General features: G+C 47.2%; 1 protein-coding gene across 1 annotated transcript in view; it reads left to right on the forward strand.

Annotated features, from left to right (window-relative positions):
• The window catches only part of LOC145345623 (dynein axonemal heavy chain 8-like), a 1,557,438-nt gene that overhangs the window by 1,106,098 nt on the left and 429,874 nt on the right, over positions 1-21,466 (forward strand). The window contains exon 64 of the mRNA XM_080193457.1: positions 2,926-3,056. Coding sequence (XP_080049583.1) covers positions 2,926-3,056 — 131 coding nt within the window. The remainder of the gene's footprint in view (positions 1-2,925; positions 3,057-21,466) is intronic.

A 21,466-nucleotide genomic window follows, 5' to 3' on the forward strand; every position in this document is an offset into this window, starting at 1 on the left:
AATAGTGATTTCTTGTGAAATGGACAAATTACAGAGAAGGAGATGTTGTGAGTCTTAAAGCGCATCAAGGTGAATAAATCCCTGGGAACTGATGAAATGCATCCCAGGACATTGTTGGGGGCTATGGAGGAAATTGTGAGTCCCCTAACAGAGATATTTGAATCATCAACAGCTACAGGTGAGGTACTTGAAGATTGGAGGTTAGCAAATGTTGTGCCTTTTTTTAACATGGGCCGCTGGGAAAAACCTGGGAACTACAGTCCAGTGAGCCTAACATCTATAGATGGTAAATTGTTTGAAAGTATTCTGAGAGAAGGAGGTACAGGCATTTAGAGAGGCAAAGACAGATTAGGGCCAGTGAGCATGGCTTTTTGAGTGTAAAATCATGTCACATGAATTTGATTGAGTTTTTTGAAGGGGTAATCAAGAAGATAGATGAGGATAGTGCAGTTTCATGGAATCCAGGATGAGGTAGCCAATTGGATATAAAATTGGCTTGATGACAGAAGACAGAGGGTGGTTGTAGAGGGATGTTTTTCAAACTGGAGGCCTGTGACCAACGTTGTGCCTCAGGGATCAGTGCTGGGTGCACTGTTATTTGTTATTTATATTCATGATTTGGATGAAAATTTAGGAGGTAAGCTTGTAGATGACATCAAGATTGGTGGCATAGTGGAGAAGCTTATCTAGAATTTCAACAGGATCTTAATCAATTGGCCAGTGGGCTAATGAAGGCAGATAGAGTTTAATTTAGATAAATGTGAAGTGATGCATTTTGGTAGATCGAATTGGGGCAGGACCTACTCGGTTATTCATAGGGCATTGGGGGACTTATAGAACAAATTGATCTAGGAATACAGTTTCATAGCTTCTTGAAAGTGGAGTCAGAAGTGGATACGGTGATGAAGAATGCATTTGGCATATTTACTTTCATTGGTCAAAACATTGAATACAGGAGTTGGAATGTCTTGTTGAAGTTGTATGAGACATTGGTAAGGCCACACTTGGAATATTGTGTTCAATTCTGGTCACCCAATTATAGAAAGAATATTATTAAACCAGAAAGAGTGCGGAAAAGATTGTTGAGGATGCTACTGGGACTTGATGGTTTGAGTTATAAGGGGAGGCTGGATAGGCTGTGACTTTTTTCCCCAGAGCGTAGAAGGCTTCGGGGTGATCTTTTAGAGGTCTATAAAATAATGAGAGGCATAGATCAGCTAGATGGTCAACACCTTTTCCCAAAGGTAGGGGAGCCTAAAACAAGAGGGCATAGGTTTAAGGTGAAAGGGGAGAGATACAAAAGGGTCCAGAGAGGCAATTCTTTCACTCAGAGGGTGATGAGTGTCTGGAATGAGCTGCCAGGGGCAGTAACAGGGGTGGGTACAATCTTGTCTTTCAAAAAGCATTTAGGCAGTACATGGATAAGATGTGTAGAGGGATATGAGCCAAATGCGGGCAATTGGGACTAGCATAGTGGTAAAAACTGGGTGGCATGGACAAGTTGAACCGCTATAGACCTCTATCACTCTGTGTGTAGTCTGGTCCATTCAGAAAGGCCATTCTATCTCTGGCCCCTTTTTTATTCATTGGCCTTATCTTCTCTGTCATGCAATTTGACTCCTCTGTTTTCTCTAGATTTGTACTATCACTTTCTGCACACTCTGTGGTAAAGTCACACAGCAGATTGTCTTTCTTGGTGTCAGAGCCCATGGCAACCATGATTCCACAGATCACTTGGTAGCTGTGCTGATGTGAAAACCACAATAATTGATTTGAACACTAGCTGTGTACAGTGCTGTTTAACTAGGCACCCACATCCCTACATGGTGTACACAATCATGCCAGCAGTTGATTTCAGATGATGGTAGAATTTTGTCAAACAGTCTGATTCCACATTGTTGTCCTTTCATTTGATTCATCCACACTTCTCTTTGCACGGATGAAAAGCTGTTTTGGCAGTCTTGCAATAACTTTTATCAATTACAAATAAAAATAAAACAACCACAGTAATGGTGTCAGCAAATGTTCTACTCCAGGAAGGCCTTGCTTTCAGCTAACCTTTAATAAATGTATCTAAAATGTTCCAATCAAATAAAACTTCCCATAGACAAGAAACTCTCCCCACAGGTTGATCACATGATACTGGAACTGAGTCCTTTGGTTAGAGAATTGAATCCCTGACTTCTCAGCTTGTAATTACTAGCAGCTCTCTGGATACCCATAACAGTGTTGTGGGAAGATGATCAGCTTCCCACAACACTGGGAGCGATTCCGGTCAAGCCGCCAACAGCAGATGTTCTACTCCAGGAAACCCTTCCTTTCAGCTAACTAACAGAATTTTCAAAACCAGGGAGTTAGACAGAAACATTTTCAGCTTGATGTCCACTCCCTTCTAAACTCAAACTGCTGCCAGCCAAAATAGAAAATGAAACCTTAAGTTCACTGGGAGCAAAAACTGTCCAAAACCTTCCTCCTAACAATTCAGGTTCATAAACATCCCAGAGTAAAAACAAACACCATTTAAACCACTGAAGGAGCTATAAAAGGACTTCTGTAGACAGCTCAGCAAAAATTATATCAGCTGAGGCTGGGAGAGCTGCAGAGAACACGATTTTTTTTTAAATCTCTTAAAGGTGCACGAATGTTACAGTCTCCATCTATGTTGTTACCATTCTATAATACAATGATAGAGAACAGCGATGACAGCAAACCACTATGCACAGCTGCCCATAAGTGCATATTTCAGCTCAGGGCAAATGCACTGTCAACAATGTTAATAAAACTGATTAAGTACTAAGTAAGTTCTATGTTTGTTTTTATTTTAAGCTTTTATATTGGAAGGAGAACGATAAACATTGACCAATTATACTGTTTCCTTGACAAAGAAAAACTGTACTTCTGACAGCAAACAAAATTATTTTGCAGATATCTCGTATAATCCGCACAGATTGTGGAAATGCGTTGCTGGTGGGAGTCGGTGGTTCTGGAAAACAAAGCTTTACAAAACTGGCATCCTATATTGCTGGATATAAAATCTTTCAAATCACCTTAACCAGGTATTTAAGACTTTTACAAAAATTTTATATTTGTTATTGAAAGTTTAAATTTATTGGCTTGTAACTTCCGCAGAGTGGAATTCTCTGTTGGATTGCCACATTGTACAGACTGACACACATTGGAATTCTCAAAGCTCCTGTCTCACCCAACCTTCCATACTAATGCTGGGTGAGACAGGAAGAGTGGGATACTCCCTGGCAGCATTGGCATGGAGTAACGGGCTCAGAGAGGAAAGGAAAGTAAAAATTGTTTAAAGGGACAAGATTGCAAAGGTAAGTGGTTTACCGGGGGAAACTGGAAAGGGGAGTGGGAAATTACTGGGAAGAGGGGAGGGAAGTTAGAGAAGGCAGGGAATTAGCATTAATCAGAGTAAACAAACAAAAGCTCTTGGTTGTTCTTCTCCCAAAAGCATAATATGTAAAACTGCTACCCCTTCTCCATAGAGTGAAACAGCAGAAGCAAGCAGTAATGTTAGCTTTGGATGAAAAGGACCTAACACTGCAGACTTCTGCAAAGCATTTTTTAACATCCTTGCATGCTTTCTCATGTTCTGTTGTCCAGTCCCGTGATTATTGCATACATAGTAAGTTATGCATTGGCTTTAATAATGTAGCTAAGTTAGGAACAAGTTCGCCATAACTACTAATCTTACAAAGGACTTCAATTATGTCACATTCATCAGATGTGGTGCTTCTAAATAGTTTCCATCTTTTTAGGTGCTTTTCGTAAACATTTAGTATCAGTAACATGACCCAAATACTGGACTGACATCTGGAAAAAGGCACATTGTTTTTCCTTGATACAATGACCAAACACTTAAAGACATTCCAATGTTGCTTCTAAATTATTCAAGTATTCACTTACACTGGATGCTGTAATTCGAATATCATCCAGGTAACATTGTACACCAGAGAGACCACTTAAAATCTGATCCATCGATCTTTGGAATAGGGCTGATGTGGATATTATTCCAAAAGGTAACATTTTGCATTGTAAAAGACATTTATGAGTAATGATGGTAAACAATGATTGAGGTTCAGCAGTTTTATGCATCTGTAAAGATGCTTGTGAAAGATCATCTTGCTGAATTTCCATCTACTTGATAATCCAGCAAACAAATCTTCAATTAAAGGAAGTGGATATTGATCAATGCACAACACCCAATTTATGTTTTCTAAAAAAAACACTGCAAATATGAACTGAAACACCTGGTTTCATGACTGTTTTACCAACGTAGCCCAATCACTCATTGTAACTGACTCTAACACCAGTGTTCACAGGTCATATTAACTATTCTTCAACTTTGAAAGGAATTGCAAAAGACACCACTATTGCTTTGACACTTTTTGGTTGATGATTGGGAGTTATCTTGAGTTTCACATTAATCCCTTCCTTGAGCCAACTGTCTATTTGAATGGAATCCTGAATTTATCCAGAAGGTTCTGAAGGTCTTTTTTCACATCAACCAATCTATCAACAACACTCCAGTGTTATAATTCAAGTCAGAAACTCTTAAGCATTTTATGAAGTCTGCCTGGATCATATGTTTTGCAGTTTGAATTTGGCTAGGGTAAGCATGATATGTTTCACTTTAGGTATGATTCAAATGACCCAATATGGAGCTTTTATCAAACAAAGTTTATTTAAGAATATAGTTAATATGTATGGAAGTAAAATGAGCAATAACTTTTAATAATTACAACCAAAAATAAAACAGCCACAATTATGCAAAACTTTAACAAATATGTCTGAGATGTTCCAATCAAACAACACTTCCCATGGACAAATACCCGTTCCATAGGTTTAACACAGCAAAGACTAATACTTACATGATACTGGAACTGAGTTCTTTGTTTGAAGAATTGAAACCCTGACTTCTCAGCCTTGTAACCTCTAATAGCCCCCTGGATACACTCAGAACATTTTGAAGACAGAACAGCTTTCCAGAACCCCGGGGAGAGACTCTGGTCAAGCCACCAACACGCTAAGAAGTTGCACAACACCAGGTTAAAGTCCAACAGGTTTATTTGGTAGCACAAGTCACTAGCTTTTGGAGCGCTGTTCCTTCATCAGGTAAGTGGGAGTTCTGTTCACAAACAGAGCATATAAAGACACAAATTCAGTTTACAAAATAATGCTTGGAATGCGAGTCTTTATAGGTAATCAATGATTACCTGTTATATGATTACAGAAGACTCACATTCCAACCATTATCTTGTAAATTGAGTTTGTGTCTTTATAGGCCCTGTTTGTGAACAGAACTCCCACTTACCTGACGAAGGAGCATCATTCTGAAAGCTAGTGCTTTTGCTACCAAATAAACCTGTTGAACTTTAACCTGGTATTGTGAGACTTCTTACTGTGTTTACCCCCGTCCAACACTGGCATCTCCACATCAAGCAACAGATTTGCTATTGCAGGGAAGTGCTGCCACACCGATCTGTGTGTGAGTGTGTGTGTGTGTGTGTGTGTGTACTCAACAGATATGCATGCAGGTGCTGGAGGCATGTACATCACATACCCACCTCCCAAGTAAGGGGTTAAAGCTCCCCTTTGTCTGGTAAACAAGTATGTTTGATAAGAGAGTGTCCATTGTCTTTGGGATAGTCTATTTCTGTGTGTTCAGTCATCTGAGCTGCAGCCTATTTATCTTTCTCTTCTGAGGTTGCAGCCTACCTGTTTCAGTGCTTGTCCAATTATCCCAGCTTGCTCTGTAAATTGTGGCCCATTTGGCCACAATTACAAGGGGGCACAGATTCAAGGTGAGAGGGGAAAAGTTTAAGGGTGATGTGTGGGGGATGTTTCTCATGCAGAGAGTGGTGTGTGCCTGGAACATACTGCCAGAGGATGTGGTGAAAGCAGGCACAATAGTAACATTTAAGAGGCATCTGGACAGGTGCATGAATTGGGAGGGAAGAGAGGGATACAGTCCAAGTAAGGGCAGAAGGTTGTTTTAGTTAGGGTATCATGATCAGCAAGGCTTGGAGGCCCAAAGGACTCGTTCCTGTGCTGTACTTTTCTTTGTTCTTTGTACTTTCTCTCCTGGGTTTTGGACAAAAATGTTTTTTCCTAAATGTGGAATCTTGACAGTTTAGTAGGGGAGTCATTGCAGTCACACTGTCTCCATGGTCAAAGCTCTGCCTTAACTGCAAAGGGTATTGGTGCTTTTCTTTTGCACTTTTTTTTGCAGTCATTGAAGCATTAAAGGCCAGCTGGTTTCTGCAGGTTAGAAATTTCTTTGGAGTGAGTCATGGCTAGTCAAGGAAAACCCTTTGTCCATTGTTAAAATAGTATAATCATTTTATCAAGTAGCCAGGTTGACCTAGAGGCTATTTTCCTCTCTGTATTCTGGTTGGCAGGTGCATTTCAGATATCTCGACTGATCAGGTGAGTTCTTTGATCATCGCCACTGAGTGTGCCCTGTATCATTATTGTTTGCAATGATATACACAACCATGCTCTGCAAAGGGGAATACTTTTGCCACAGGAAGACATGGATGTGCTAGACATTTCTGTAGAACAAGTGGTCACAATGATGGTGTGGCTACAAAAAGGGACATGTGTCAGGAGCGTAGGACTTCTCCTGGGAGCAAGGGCAGAGCACAAGCATGGAGTAGCTACTCAACTAGTGAAGAGAGTATTGATTGTTACAAGTCTCTGTTTTCGGAGTTTGGGAACCCAGAACTTCTACATGGTATCCAGAGTTGGTAGAATGGTGCAAGGACTTTGATGCTTCAATCCACTTGTGTTCAACAAAAACATTGCAAAGAATCAGGAAAAGAACAAAGAAAATTACGGCACAGGAACAGGCCTTTTGGCCCTCCAAACCTCCACCGTCCATGTTGCTCGACTTAACTAAAACCCCCTACTCTTCCAGGGACCATATTCCTCTATTCCCATTCTATTCATGCATTTGCCCCTTAAATCTCAATACCGTATCTTCTTCCACTACCTTACCCAGCAACGAGTTCCAGGCACCCACCACCCTCTGCATAAAAAATCTGCCTCGTACATCTCCTTTAAACCTTGCCCCTTACACTTTAAATCTGTGCCCCCTAGTAATTGACTTTTCCACCCTGGGAAAAGTCTTCTGACTATCCACTCTGTCCATGCCTCTCATAATCTTACAGACTTCTATCAGGTCTCCTCTCAACCTCCGTCGTTCCAATGAGAACAAACCAAGTTTCTCCAACCTCTCCTCACAGTTAATGCCCTCGATACCAGGCAACATCCTGGTAAATCTTCTCTGTACCCTCTCCAAAGCCTCCACGTTTTTCTGGTAGTATGGCGACCAGAATTGAAAACTATATTCTAAGAGCGGCCTAACTAAAGCTACAACATGACTTGCCAATTTTTAAACTTAATACTCTGACTGATGAAGGCAAGCATGTGTATGCCTTCTTGACTACCTTCTCCATCTACGTTGCCATTTTCAGTGACCTGTGTACCTGTACACTCAGATCCCTCTGCCTATCAGTACTCTTAAGGGTTCTGCCATTTACTATATATTTCCTATCTGTTTTAGACCTTCCAAAATGCATTACCTCACATTTGTTTGGATTAAACTCCATCTGCCATCTCTCCACCCAAGTCTCCAACCTATCTATATCCTGCTGTATCCTCTGATGGTCCTCATCACTATCCGCAAATCCAACAACTTTGTGTCATCCGCAAACTTACTGATCAAACCAGTTACATTTTGCTCCAAATTATTTATATATATTACAAACAGCTTAGGTCCCAGTGCTGTCCCTGAGGAACGCCATTTGTAAACACCAGGTTTAAGTCCAACCGATTTATTTGATAGTAAACTCACAAGCTTTCGAGGTTCCCCTCTTCGTCAGGTGAATGGAGAGTTCTGGCCTCAGACAGAGCATATAAAGCACAGACAGTTTACAGATTACTGATTAGAATGCGAATCTTTACTCCTAACCTGCTATTCAAGTCTTAAAGTGGCTGACAATGTGAGTGGAAGGAGCACTGATCACAGGTTAAAGAGATGTGTATTGTCTCCAGACAGTACAGTAAGTGAGGTTTTGCAAATCCAGGCAAGTCATGGGGGTTACAGATAGTGCGACATGAGCCCAAGATCCCTGTTGAGACCATCCTCATGTGTGCGGAACTTGGCTATCAGTCTCTGTTCAGCGACTCTGCACTGTCGTGTGTCATGAAGGCCACCTTGGAGAATGCTTACCCGAAGGTCAGAGGCTGAATGCCCATGACCACTGAAGTGTTCGCCAGCAGGAAGGGAACAGTCTTGCCTGGTGATTGTCGAGCGATGTTCATTCATCCGTTGTCGTAGTGTCTGCATGGTCTCCCCAATGTACCATGCTTTGGGACATCCTTTCTTGCAACGTATCAGGTACATAGAACATAGAACATAGAACATAGAACATTACAGCGCGGAACAGGCCCTTCGGCCCACAATGTTGCGCCGACCAGTCTTATTTTTAAAAAAAACATTGACCCACTAATCTAAACCAATCCCTTTTCGTCCATAAACCTATCCACCAATCTCTTAAACGCCCCCAAACTAGGCGCATTTACAACTGCAGCAGGCAGGGCATTCCAGTCCCTCACCACCCTCTGGGTAAAGAACCTGCCCCTGACATCCGTCCTATAACTACCCCCCCTTAATTTAAAGCCATGCCCCCTCGTGCTAGATTTCTCCATCCGAGGAAACAGGCTATCACCATCCACCCTATCTAAACCTCTAATCATCTTATATGTTTCTATAAGATCCCCTCTTAGCCGCCTTCTTTCCAGTGAAAACAACCCCAAATCCCTCAGTCTCTCCTCATAGGACCTCCCCTGCATACCAGGCAACATCCTGGTAAACCTCCTCTGCACCCTCTCCAAAGCCTTCACATCCTTCCTGTAATGTGGGGACCAGAACTGCACACAGTACTCCAAGTGCGGCCGCACCAGAGTTGTGTACAGTTGCAACATGACGCTGCGACTCCTAAATTCAATCCCCCTACCAATAAACGCCAAGACACCGTACGCCTTCTTAACAACCTTACCTACTTGATTCCCAACTTTCAGGGATCTATGTACACATACACCTAGATCCCTCTGCTCCTCCACTCTAGAACATAGAACATAGAACATAGAACATTACAGCGCAGAACAGGCCCTTCGGCCCACGATGTTGCGCCGACCAGTTACAAAAACAATGACCCACTAGCCTATACCAATCCCATTTCGTCCATAAACCTATCCAGAGATCTCTTAAACGCCCCCAAACTAGACGCATTTACAACTGCAGCAGGCAGGGCATTCCAATCCCTCACCACCCGCTGGGTAAAGAACCTACCCCTGACATCCGTCCTGTAGCTACCCCCCCTTAATTTAAAGCCATGCCCCCTCGTGCTAGCTTTCTCCATCCGAGGAAAAAGGCTATCACTATCCACCCTATCTAAACCTCTAATCATCTTATATGTTTCAATAAGATCCCCTCTTAGCCGCCTTCTTTCCAACGAAAACAACCCTAGATCCCTCAGTCTCTCCTCATAGGACCTCCCCTCCATACCAGGCAACATCCTAGTAAACCTCCTCTGCACCCTCTCCAACGCCTCCACATCCTTCTTGTAATGCGGGGACCAGAACTGCACACAGTACTCCAAGTGCGGCCGCACTAGAGTAGTGTACAGTTGCAACATTACACTGCGACTCCTAAATTCAATCCCCCTACCAATAAACGCCAAGACACCGTACGCCTTCTTGACAACCTTATCTACTTGATTCCCAACTTTCAGGGATCTATGTACACACACACCTAGATCCCTCTGTTCATCCACTCTATTCAAAGTCCTCCCGTCAGCCCTATACTCAACACATCTGTTATTCCTACCGAAATGGATTACCTCACACTTCTCCGCATTAAACTCCATCTGCCACCTCGCGGCCCAGCTCTGCAACCTGTCCAAGTCACCCTGCAAACTTCGACACCCTTCCTCACAATCTACCACACCTCCGACTTTGGTGTCATCAGCAAACTTACTAATCCACCCAACTATACCCTCATCCAGATCATTAATAAAGATTACAAACAGCAGTGGCCCCAAAACAGATCCCTGAGGCACACCACTCGTAACCGAACTCCATGATGAATAATTACCATCAACCACCACCCTCTGTCTCCTATCTGCTAACCAATTCCTGATCCAAGTACCTAAATTACCACCAATCCCATACATCTGCATTTTCTGCAGAAGCATACCATGGTGAACCTTATCAAACGCCTTACTAAAATCCATATATACCACATCTACTGCCTTACCCCTATCCACCTCTTTGGTCACCTTCTCAAAGAACTCAATAAGGTTAGTAAGGCACGACCTTCCCGCTACAAAACCATGCTGACTATCTCTAATCAATTCATTACTCTCCAAATAACTATAAATCCTATCCCTAATAATTCTTTCTAAAACCTTGCCCACTACAGAAGTAAGACTCACTGGTCTATAATTCCCAGGGAAGTCTCTGCTCCCCTTCTTAAACAATGGGACAACATTCGCTGTCCTCCAATCTTCCGGTACTATACCAGAGACCAACGACGACCTGAAGATCAGAGCCAGTGGCTCTGCAATCACCTCTCTTGCCTCCCATAGAATCCTAGGGTAAATCCCGTCTGGACCAGGGGACTTATCTATTTTCAACCCATCTAGAATATCCAACACATCCTCTGTATCAACTACAATACTTTCTATTTTACACCCCTTCACCCCAGTGACCTCCTCAGCTACATTCATATCGTCCTGCGTGAACACCGAAGAGAAATAATGGTTCAATGCCTCTCCAATCTCTTCCGGTTCCACACACAACTTCCCCCTACTGTCTGTAACTGGCCCTAATCTTGCCCTAACCAACCTTCTGTTCTTGACATACCTATAGAACGCCTTAGGATTCTCCTTAATCCTATCAGCCAAAGTCATCTCATGCCCTCTTCTAGCCCTTCTTAACTCCCTCTTCAACTCCCTCCTAGCCAATCTAAAGCTTTCTACTGCACTACCCGAGCCCTCAAGCCTCATCCGAACATAAGCCTCCTTCTTCTTCCTAACCAACAAATCAACTTTTTTTGTGCACCACGGTTCCCTAGCCCTACCAATTCCTCCTTGCCTGACAGGGACATACCTATCACAGACCCACAGTAGCTGCTCCTTGAAAAAACTCCACATTTCAGACGTTCCTAGTCCCTGTAATCTCCTAGTCCAACCAATGCCTCCTAATTCTCTCCTAATGGCCTCATAATTACCCTTCCCCCAGCTAAAACTACTGACCCGAGGTTCATGCCTATCCCTTTCCATCACTAAGGTGAACGTAACCGAATTGTGGTCACTATCACCAAAAAGCACACCAACTTCCAAGTCTAGCACCTGGTCTGGCTCATTTCCCAGCACCAAGTCCAATATAGCCTCACCTCTAGTTGGCCTATCTACATATTGAGTCAAAAAACCTTCCTGCACACTTTGAACAAAAACTGACCCCTCTAACGAGCTAGAGCTATAGCAATTCCAATCAATGTTAGTAAAGTTAAAATCCCCCATAACAATTACCCTATTACTTTCACTCCTAACCAGGATCGTCTCTGCAATCCTTTCCTCAACCTCTCTAGAACTTTTTGGAGGTCTATAAAAGACTCCCAACAGGGTGACCTCTCCTCTCCTATTTCTAATTTCCGCCCATACTACCTCAACAGACAAGTCCTCATTAAACTTCCTCTCTGACACTGTGATATAGTCCTTGACCAATAATGCTACTCCACCCCCCCTTCTACCTCCTTCTCTACTCCGACGAAAGCACTTGTACCCCGGCACCTGCAACATCCATTCCTGACTCTGCTCTATCCACGTCTCTGAAATGGCCACAACATCAAAGTCCCAGGTACTGGTCCACGCTGCAAGTTCATCCACTTTATTGCGAATACTCCTCGCGTTAAAGTATATACATTTCAAACCTCGCTCCGCCCCACCCCCACAATGCCGTGCAATGCCGTCCCCTTCTATGCCCCCCTCACTTTCACCCCCTCTACCCAGGATCCCACCCCCCCTCTGAATCAGTTTAAACCACTCCGCATAGCCTTCACAAATTTACCCCCCAGGATATTTGTTCCCCTCTGGTTCAGATGTATACCATCACTCTTATAGAGATCCCATCTTCCCCAGAATGAGCCCCAATTGCTCAAGTAATTAAACCCCTCCCTCCTGCACCATCCCCTCAGCCACAAGTTCAAACTTTCCCTCTCCCTATTCCTCTCTAAACTATCCCGTGGCACAGGCAAGAGTCCAGAGATAACCACTCTGTTTGACTTGGCCTTTAGTTTCCATCCCAACTCCATGAAACTCTGCTTAATATCCCCTTCCCTTAGCCTCCCTATGTCATGTGTCCCCACATGAATTATAACTTGGGGTTGATCACCCTCTCCCCTAAGAGTCTTGAATATCCTCTCTGACACATCCCGGACCCCAGCCCCTGGTAGGCAACACACCAGCCCTGAATCCCTACCCTTACTACCAACTCTCCTATCCGTCCCTTTAACTGTACAGTCCCCAATCACGAGGCCCAATCTCTTGCATCACCTAGACACCTGAGCTTTTACAATAGGCTCACCCCCAGAGTCCTGCTCCCTTTGGCTATCCCCAGTTGATGCTTCCTCAACTGTAGCCTCCAGGACCGAAAACCTATTTTGGAGGGGAACAGCCCCAGGGGATTCTCCTCCCACATGCTTCTTTCCCCTCCTCTTGACATTGACCCAAGACTGATTACTAGGAGTGACTATTTCCTTAAAACTCCTATCAATGTCTCTCTGCCTCACGAATTATGCGGAACTCATCTAATTCCACCTCCAGCTCCTTAACACGCTCCTCCAGAAGCTTCAATCTAAGACACTTCCTACAAGTAAAATCCCCTGAAACACTACTGGAGTCCCTCACCACATACATCCCACAGGAGATGCAGCGCACTGCCCGAACTGCCATCCCTGAAACAGGTAACAGCAAAAAAAAAGTAAAAAATATAAAAAAAAACTTCCCCACACTTATAATTAGGTTAGAGGAGGTGGGAGGGTGGGATTCTCTACTAGTGTAGAGAATCGGGTATCCTCTCTGGACTAATTTATAGGGTTAGAGGCCTGAAAAAAAAACTACAACTACCAGTCGACGCCCTAGTGACGACTTCCGGTTTCTAACTAATTTTAAAAAAAACCGCCGAAAAAACTCGCAACTGAAACTAGAATTAAACAGTTAAGCAAAATAAACAGAAAAAAAAAACGCACCTTTTTACTGCCTCCTTACTCGCAAAAATCGTAGACAATGTTGGCCGAGTTGCAAGAGTATTTACCGTGTACCTGGTGGATGGTATTCTCACGTGTGATGATGGTATCCATGTCGATGATCCGGCATGTCTTGCAGAGGTTGCTGTGGCAAGGTTGTGTGGTATTGTGGTCACTGTTCTCCTGAAGACTGGGTAGTTTGCTGCGAACAATGGTCTGTTTGAGCTTGCGTGGTTGTCTGAAGGCAGGAAGTCGGGGTGTGGGGATGGCCCTGGCGAGATGTTCATTCTAATCAGTAATCTGTAAACTGTCTGTGCTTTATATGCTCTGTCTGAGGCCAGAACTCTCCATTCACCTGATGAAGAGGGGAACCTTGAAAGTTTGTGAGTTTACTATCAGTTTACCCGCTTAGCAAGGATAGCAGGACTAGAGGGCACAGCCTCAAGATAAGGGGAGTGCAGTTTAGATCAGAGTTGAGGAGGAACTTCTTCACTCAAAGGGTGGTGAATCTCTGGAATTCTCTGCCCATTGAAGTGGTGGAGGCTACCTTGCTAAATATATTTAAGTCACGGGTAGATAGGTTTTTGACAGACAAGGGAATTAAGGGTTATGGGGAGAAAGCGGGAAAGTGGAACTGATCCACTTCAGATCAGCCATGATCTTATTGAATGGCGGGGCAGGCTTGAAGGGCTAGATGGCCTACTCCTGCTCCTATTTCTTATGTTCTTATGTTATCAAATAAATCAGTTGGACCCAAACCTGGTGTTATCAGACCTCCCACTGTGTCTACCCCAGTCCAACGCCGGCATCTCCACATCATACATTCCTGTTCCCATCCTGCGGTAGAATCTGCAAGGAAGCTCACTGTATTGCAGAGCCACAGCTTTTTGTCTTACCTTGTTGTTTGTTTGCACAGAGCTACTAACCTGCAGTGATTGGCTGGATGCCCTTTCAATATGATACCTGGACCTTTGATCCCCATCAGCTAAAAGTGGGATTGTTACTTTCTGCCCATCCTGGAACAGATTAGCCATGATTCAATCAGATGAATAAGTACTGAGCTAAACAATGTTCTGACATCCTGCAGCCTCGATGTGGATATGCCGGCGTTTACTATCAAATAAATCGGTTGGACTTAAACCTGGTGTTGTCAGACTTTTTACTGTGTTTACCCCAGTCCAACGCCGGCATCTCCACATCATGAACGCCATTTGTCACAGCCCTCCATTCAGAAATGCACCCTTCCACTGCTACCCTCTGTCTTCTGTGACCGAGCCAGTTTTGTATCCACCTTGCCAGCTCACCTCTGATCCCATGCGGCTTCACCTTCTGCACCAGTCTGCCATGAGGGACCTTGTCAAAGGCCTTATGAAAAAGCTTGAGAAGGAGCGATGTATTTAATGCAGGAGTGCTGTATTATCTGACAAATCAAAGAAGGAGAAGCTTACACCTTATTAAACTTAGCTGGCACTGAGGTCATTGAGAAACTCAAGTCATTTGAAAATGGAGAAGGGAAAAGAGGACTCTGAAATAATTCTAAAAAAATTGAGAACATTATAGCAAAAAAATTACAATACTTGATGGACGTGTTTAATTCAACAAACCAAACAGCAGATAAATCAATGCAATCTTAGATGGTGACCCTGGAAATCTTCGTGAAGAAATGTACATTTGGCGTCCTTACTGATGAGTTAGCCAGGGGTTGAATAGCCTTTGGGAGACAATGAACTTGTTCAGAAGCACATGCAGCAAGAGAAAAAAATAACACTACAAATAGCCATCAGCATCTGCATGTCAAACAGCAGCAATTTTAGGCAGGAAACAGAAGTTTTCACAGTACAGGGCACATCATGCCCAACTGCAGTGGCCATCACCCTCCAAACACCATATTTTGCATATGCTGAAGCTGCAATAAATATGGCAAGGTGAATCAATTCAGAAAATGCTGCAGATTGAACCCAGAACAGCATTCCCTGCCTCCAGCCACATTGAAGCAGATCTGTCCTCCAACATTAGAAGTTTCGGCAAAGTGAACAAACTGGAGCTCAGCCAAAGCAACAAAACCACTGGGACTCCGAAAATACTCTGCTGTGAGAGTGTCAATGCTGTCACAGAAAGGGACGAGATTTTCACCACCCTCAACATGATTTACTAGCAATGAAAGACTGAAGGTAAAGATTGACACTGTAACATGCTGCCCAGCCTAATGCTACAGCATTAGACCCATATGCAGCACTAGACCTTAATACTCAGGTGGACCTTATGGCTTATGACAAATAAACCATCCACACCAAAGATGTAGCAACTCTCCACTGCACACACGGCAGTTTCAAATTTCACAGAGTTGACCAGAATGTAAGACCACTAGTTAGGGCTTTGGAATAACTCATTTAACTTGGACCAGAGGTACATAGTTTACAAGACCAGATCCCAGAAATGACAGGATCATAGAAAAAGGAGCAGGCATAGGCCATTTGATTCTTTGAACATGCTCTGCCATTCATTCTGATCATGGCTGATCATTAAACTTCATAATTTGTTCTTACTTTGACCCCATTTATTCCAAGATCTATCTTGGTAGGCTTCTGCAGAAAATGCAGATGTATGGGATTGTGGGTAATCTAGGAAGTTGGATCAGGAATTGGCTATCAGATAGGAGACAGAGGGTGGTGGTGGATGGTAAATATTCATCATGGAGTACAGTTACGAGTGGTGTGCCTCAGGGATCTGTTTTGGGGCCACTGTTGTTTGTAATTTTTATTAATGATCTGGATGAGGGTATAGTTGGGTGGATTAGTAAATTTGCTGATGACACCAAAATTGGAGGTGTGGTAGATTGTGAGGAAGGGTGTCATAGTCTGCAGGGAGACTTAGATAGGTTGCAGAGCTGGGCCGAGAGGTGGCGGATGGAATTTAATGCGGAGAAGTGTGAGGTAATTCACTTTGGTAGGAGCAACAGATGTGTCGAGTATAGGGCTAACGGGAGGACTTTGAATAGTGTGGATGAACAGAGGGATCTAGGTGTGTGTGTACATAGATCCCTGAAAGTTGGGAATCAAGTAGATAAGGTTGTTAAGAAGGCGTACGGTGTATTGGCATTTATTGGTAGGGGGATTGAATTTAGGAGTCGCAGTGTAATGTTGCAACTGTACACTACTCTAGTGCGGCCGCACTTGGAGTACTGTGTGCAGTTCTGGTCCCCGCATTACAAGAAGGATGTGGAGGCGTTGGAGAGGGTGCAGAGGAGGTTTACTAGGATGGTGCCTGGTATGGTGGGGAGGTCCTATGAGGAGAGACTGAGGGATTTAGGGTTGTTTTCGTTGGAAAGAAGGCGGCTAAGAGGGGATCTTATTGAAACATATAAGATGATTAGAGGTTTAGATAGGGTGGATAGTGATAGCCTTTTTCCTCGGATGGAGAAAGCTAGCACGAGGGGGCATGGCTTTAAATTAAGGGGGGGTAGCTACAGGACGGATGTCAGGGGTAGGTTCTTTACCCAGCGGGTGGTGAGGGATTGGAATGCCCTGCCTGCTGCAGTTGTAAATGCGTCTAGTTTGGGGGCGTTTAAGAGATCTCTGGATAGGTTTATGGACGAAAAGGGATTGGTATAGGCTAGTGGGTCATTGTTTTTGTAACTGGTCGGCGCAACATCGTGGGCCGAAGGGCCTGTTCTGCGCTGTAATGTTCTATGTTCTATGTTCTAATTCCTTCTTGAAAAGTATACACTGTTTTGGCCTCAAATGCTTTCTATGGTAGCGAATTCCACAGGCTCACCACTCTCTGGGTGAAAAAATGTCCCCTCATCTCAGTCCTAAATGGTTTACCCCATATTCTTAGACTGTGACCCCTGGTTCTGGGCTCTCCTGCCATCAAGAATACTTCCTGCATCTATCCTGACTAGTCCCATTAGAATGTTATCGATTTCTATGAGATCCCCTCATTCTTTGAAACTTGGATAGATAGATATTGTTTTCTTCTTATGCTCATGGGGTCTCCACTGGCAGTGAAGGTTTCCAGTGGTGCATGGAGCAACACTTTGTAGGCCAATTATGAGAGATCATTGTTGATTACACCTTGGTCTGGGATCATATATTGAGGTCACTGAACCTATTCATCAGCTTGTACTTATATCAGTAGAAGCATTCCAGCATGTCCCTAGTACATTCAGCTTCAAAAACCCTCACAAACACTGAGGACCCTATTTTACGATTTACTAATTACCGCTGGGCGGACTTGGAACTGGGAGTTTTTCAGATCAGACCTTCAGACCCGTTTTTATGCGCCCCGATATGCACTCTGCTTGAAAAAATAGAAGCAATTCTGACTTGCGCTGCAGAAGCGATTGGGTGGGGCTGAGTGTGCCCAAAATCCTGCAGCTCCGATCATTGCCTCCAAATGCTTATGTGCAGTAAAAAATGAACAAAGATCCGAGGCAGGATAATGCTTCCCCCGGCCCCCACAGACATTGCCCACCCCATAACAGAGTGGTAGCAGACTCCCTCCCCCTCACTGATCTCAGGCAGAGTGGTAGCAGACTCCCCCCGCTCACTGATCTCAGGCAGAGTGGTAGCAGACTCCCTCCCCCTCACTGATCTCAGACAGAGTGGTAGCAGACTCCCTCCCCCTCACTGATCTCAGACAGAGTGGTAGCAGACTCCCTCCCCCTCACTGATCTCAGACAGAGTGGCAGCAGACTCCCTCCCCCTCACTGATCTCAGACAGAGTGGTAGCAGACTCCCCCCGCTCACTGATCTCAGGCAGAGTGGTAGCAGACTCCCTCCCCCTCACTGATCTCAGACAGAGTGGTAGCAGACTCCCTCCCCCTCACTGATCTCAGGCAGAGTGGGAGCAGACTCCCTCCCCCTCACTGATCTCAGACAGAGTGGTAGCAGACTCCCTCCCCCTCACTGATCTCAGACAGAGTGGTAGCAGACTCCCTCCCCCTCACTGATCTCAGACAGAGTGGTAGCAGACTCCCTCCCCCTCACTGATCTCAGACAGAGTGGCAGCAGACTCCCTCCCCCTCACTGATCTCAGGCAGAGTGGTAGCAGACTCCCTCCCCCTCACTGATCTCAGACAGAGTGGCAGCAGACTCCCTCCCCCTCACTGATCTCAGACAGAGTGGTAGCAGACTCCCTCCCCCTCACTGATCTCAGACAGAGTGGCAGCAGACTCCCTCCCCCTCACTGATCTCAGACAGAGTGGTAGCAGACTCCCTCCCCCTCACTGATCTCAGACAGAGTGGGAGCAGACTCCCCCCCCTCACTGATCTCAGACAGAGTGGTAGCAGACTCCCTCCCCCTCACTGATCTCAGGCTGAGTAGCGGCGGACCCCCCCCCCCATCACTGATCTCAGGCTGAGTAGCAGCGGACCCTCCCCCACCCCCCCTCACTGATCTCAGGCTGAGTAGCAGCGGACCCTCCCCCACCCCCCCCTCACTGATCTCAGGCTGAGTAGCAGCGGACCCCCCCCAACCCCCCTCACTGATCTCAGGCGGAGTAGCAGCGGACCCTCCCCCACCCCCCCTCACTGATCTCAGGCTGAGTAGCAGCGGACCCCCCCCACCCCCCCCCCTCACTGATCTCAGGCTGAGTAGCAGCGGACCCTCCCCCACCCCCCCCCTCACTGATCTCAGGCGGAGTAGCAGCGGACCCCCCCCCACCCCCCCTCACTGATCTCAGGCTGAGTAGCAGCGGACCCTCCCCCACCCCCCCTCACTGATCTCAGGCTGAGTAGCAGCGGACCCTCCCCCACCCCCCCTCACTGATCTCAGGCTGAGTAGCAGCGGACCCTCCCCCACCCCCCCTCACTGATCTCAGGCTGAGTAGCAGCGGACCCTCCCCCACCCCCCCTCACTGATCTCAGGCTGAGTAGCAGCGGACCCTCCCCCACCCCCCCTCACTGATCTCAGGCTGAGTAGCAGCGGACCCCCCCCCACCCCCCCTCACTGATCTCAGGCTGAGTAGCAGCGGACCCCGCACCACCCCCCCTCACTGATCTCAGGCTGAGTAGCAGCGGACCCCCCCCCACCCCCCCTCACTGATCTCAGGCTGAGTAGCAGCGGACCCCCCCCCCCACCCCCCCCCCTCAGTGATCTCAGGCGGAGTAGCAGTGGGCCCCCCCCACCCCCCCTCACTGATCTCAGGCTGAGTAGCAGCGGACCCTCCCCCACCCCCCCTCACTGATCTCAGGCTGAGTAGCAGCGGACCCTCCCCCACCCCCCCTCACTGATCTCAGGCTGAGTAGCAGCGGACCCTCCCCCACCCCCCCTCACTGATCTCAGGCTGAGTAGCAGCGGACCCTCCCCCACCCCCCCCTCACTGATCTCAGGCTGAGTAGCAGCGGACCCCCCCCCACCCCCCCCCTCAGTGATCTCAGGCGGAGTAGCAGTGGACCCCCCCCACCCCCCCTCACTGATCTCAGGCTGAGTAGCAGCGGACCCTCCCCCACCCCCCCTCTCAGTGATCTCAGGCTGAGTAGCAGCGGACCCCCCCCACCCCCCCCTCACTGATCTCAGGCTGAGTAGCAGCGGACCCTCCCCCACCCCCCCTCACTGATCTCAGGCGGAGTAGCAGCGGACCCTCCCCCACCCCCCCTCACTGATCTCAGGCTGAGTAGCAGCGGACCCTCCCCCACCCCCCCTCACTGATCTCAGGCTGAGTAGCAGCGGACCCCCCCCCACCCCCCCTCACTGATCTCAGGCTGAGTAGCAGCGGACCCTCCCCCACCCCCCCTCACTGATCTCAGGCTGAGTAGCAGCGGACCCCGCACCACCCCCCCTCACTGATCTCAGGCTGAGTAGCAGCGGACCCCCCCCACCCCCCCTCACTGATCTCAGGCTGAGTAGCAGCAGACCCCCCCCCACCCCCCCTCACTGATCTCAGGCTGAGTAGCAGCAGACCCCCCCCCCCACTCTCAGTGATCTCAGGCTGAGTAGCAGCGGACCCTCCCCCAGCCCCCCTCACTGATCTCAGGCTGAGTAGCAGCGGACCCTCCCCCACCCCCCCTCACTGATCTCAGGCTGAGTAGCAGCGGATCCTCCCCCACCCCCCTCACTGATCTCAGGCTGAGTAGCAGCGGACCCTCCCCCACCCCTCCTCACTGATCTCAGGCTGAGTAGCAGCGGACCCTCCCCCACCCCCCCTCACTGATCTCAGGCTGAGTAGCAGCAGACCCCCCCCCCCCCTCTCAGTGATCTCAGGCTGAGTAGCAGCGGACCCTCCCCCACCCCCCCTCACTGATCTCAGGCTGAGTAGCAGCGGACCCTCCCCCACCCCCCCCTCACTGATCTCAGGCTGAGTAGCAGCAGACCCCCCCCCCCCCCCCTCAGTGATCTCAGGCGGAGTAGCAGCGGACCCCCCCCACCCCCCCTCACTGATCTCAGGCGGAGTAGCAGCGGACCCTCCCCCCCCTCTCAGTGATCTCAGGCTGAGTAGCAGCGGACCCTCCCCCACCCCCCCTCACTGATCTCAGGCTGAGTAGCAGCGGACCCCCCCCCACCCCCCCTCACTGATCTCAGGCTGAGTAGCAGCGGACCCCCCCCCACCCCCCCTCACTGATCTCAGGCTGAGTAGCAGCAGAACCCCCCCCCCCCTCAGTGATCTCAGGCTGAGTAGCAGCGGACCCCCCCCACCCCCCCTCACTGATCTCAGGCGGAGTAGCAGCGGACCCTCCCCCCCGCCCCCTCTCAGTGATCTCAGGCTGAGTAGCAGCGGTCCCCACCCACCCCCCTCTCCGTGATCTCAGGCGGAGTAGCAGTGGACCCCGCACCACCCCCCCCACCCCCACCTTGCCTCCCATCACCACTGATCTGAAGCAGAAATCCATTGGACTCACCTTCCAGCTCCACCCCGCACCCCCCTCCCCACCCACCTCCCCCACCCCACACCAATCTCAAACAGAGAGCCATTGGACGCTCAGCACTTATCCCTTATTACCTACAGCATGCAAATCAGAGTTTTGTAGCGCAAGTCTGTTTTGCGCTAATTCTAGATGGGTGAACGTGATGATAAAGGAGGAAGTGCCGCTAAGATTCAGCGTGCAGCCCATTAAGTCAATTTAAATGCATGCAAATGTACTTAAGTGGCCATTGCGCTCGTTTGGGGCCTGGTTCTGATCATGGGCATTTTTGGAC

Source organism: Carcharhinus amblyrhynchos, chromosome 7 (assembly GCF_965287045.1).
Source record: "Carcharhinus amblyrhynchos chromosome 7, sCarAmb.v2.hapA, whole genome shotgun sequence".
NCBI lineage: Eukaryota > Metazoa > Chordata > Chondrichthyes > Carcharhiniformes > Carcharhinidae > Carcharhinus > Carcharhinus amblyrhynchos.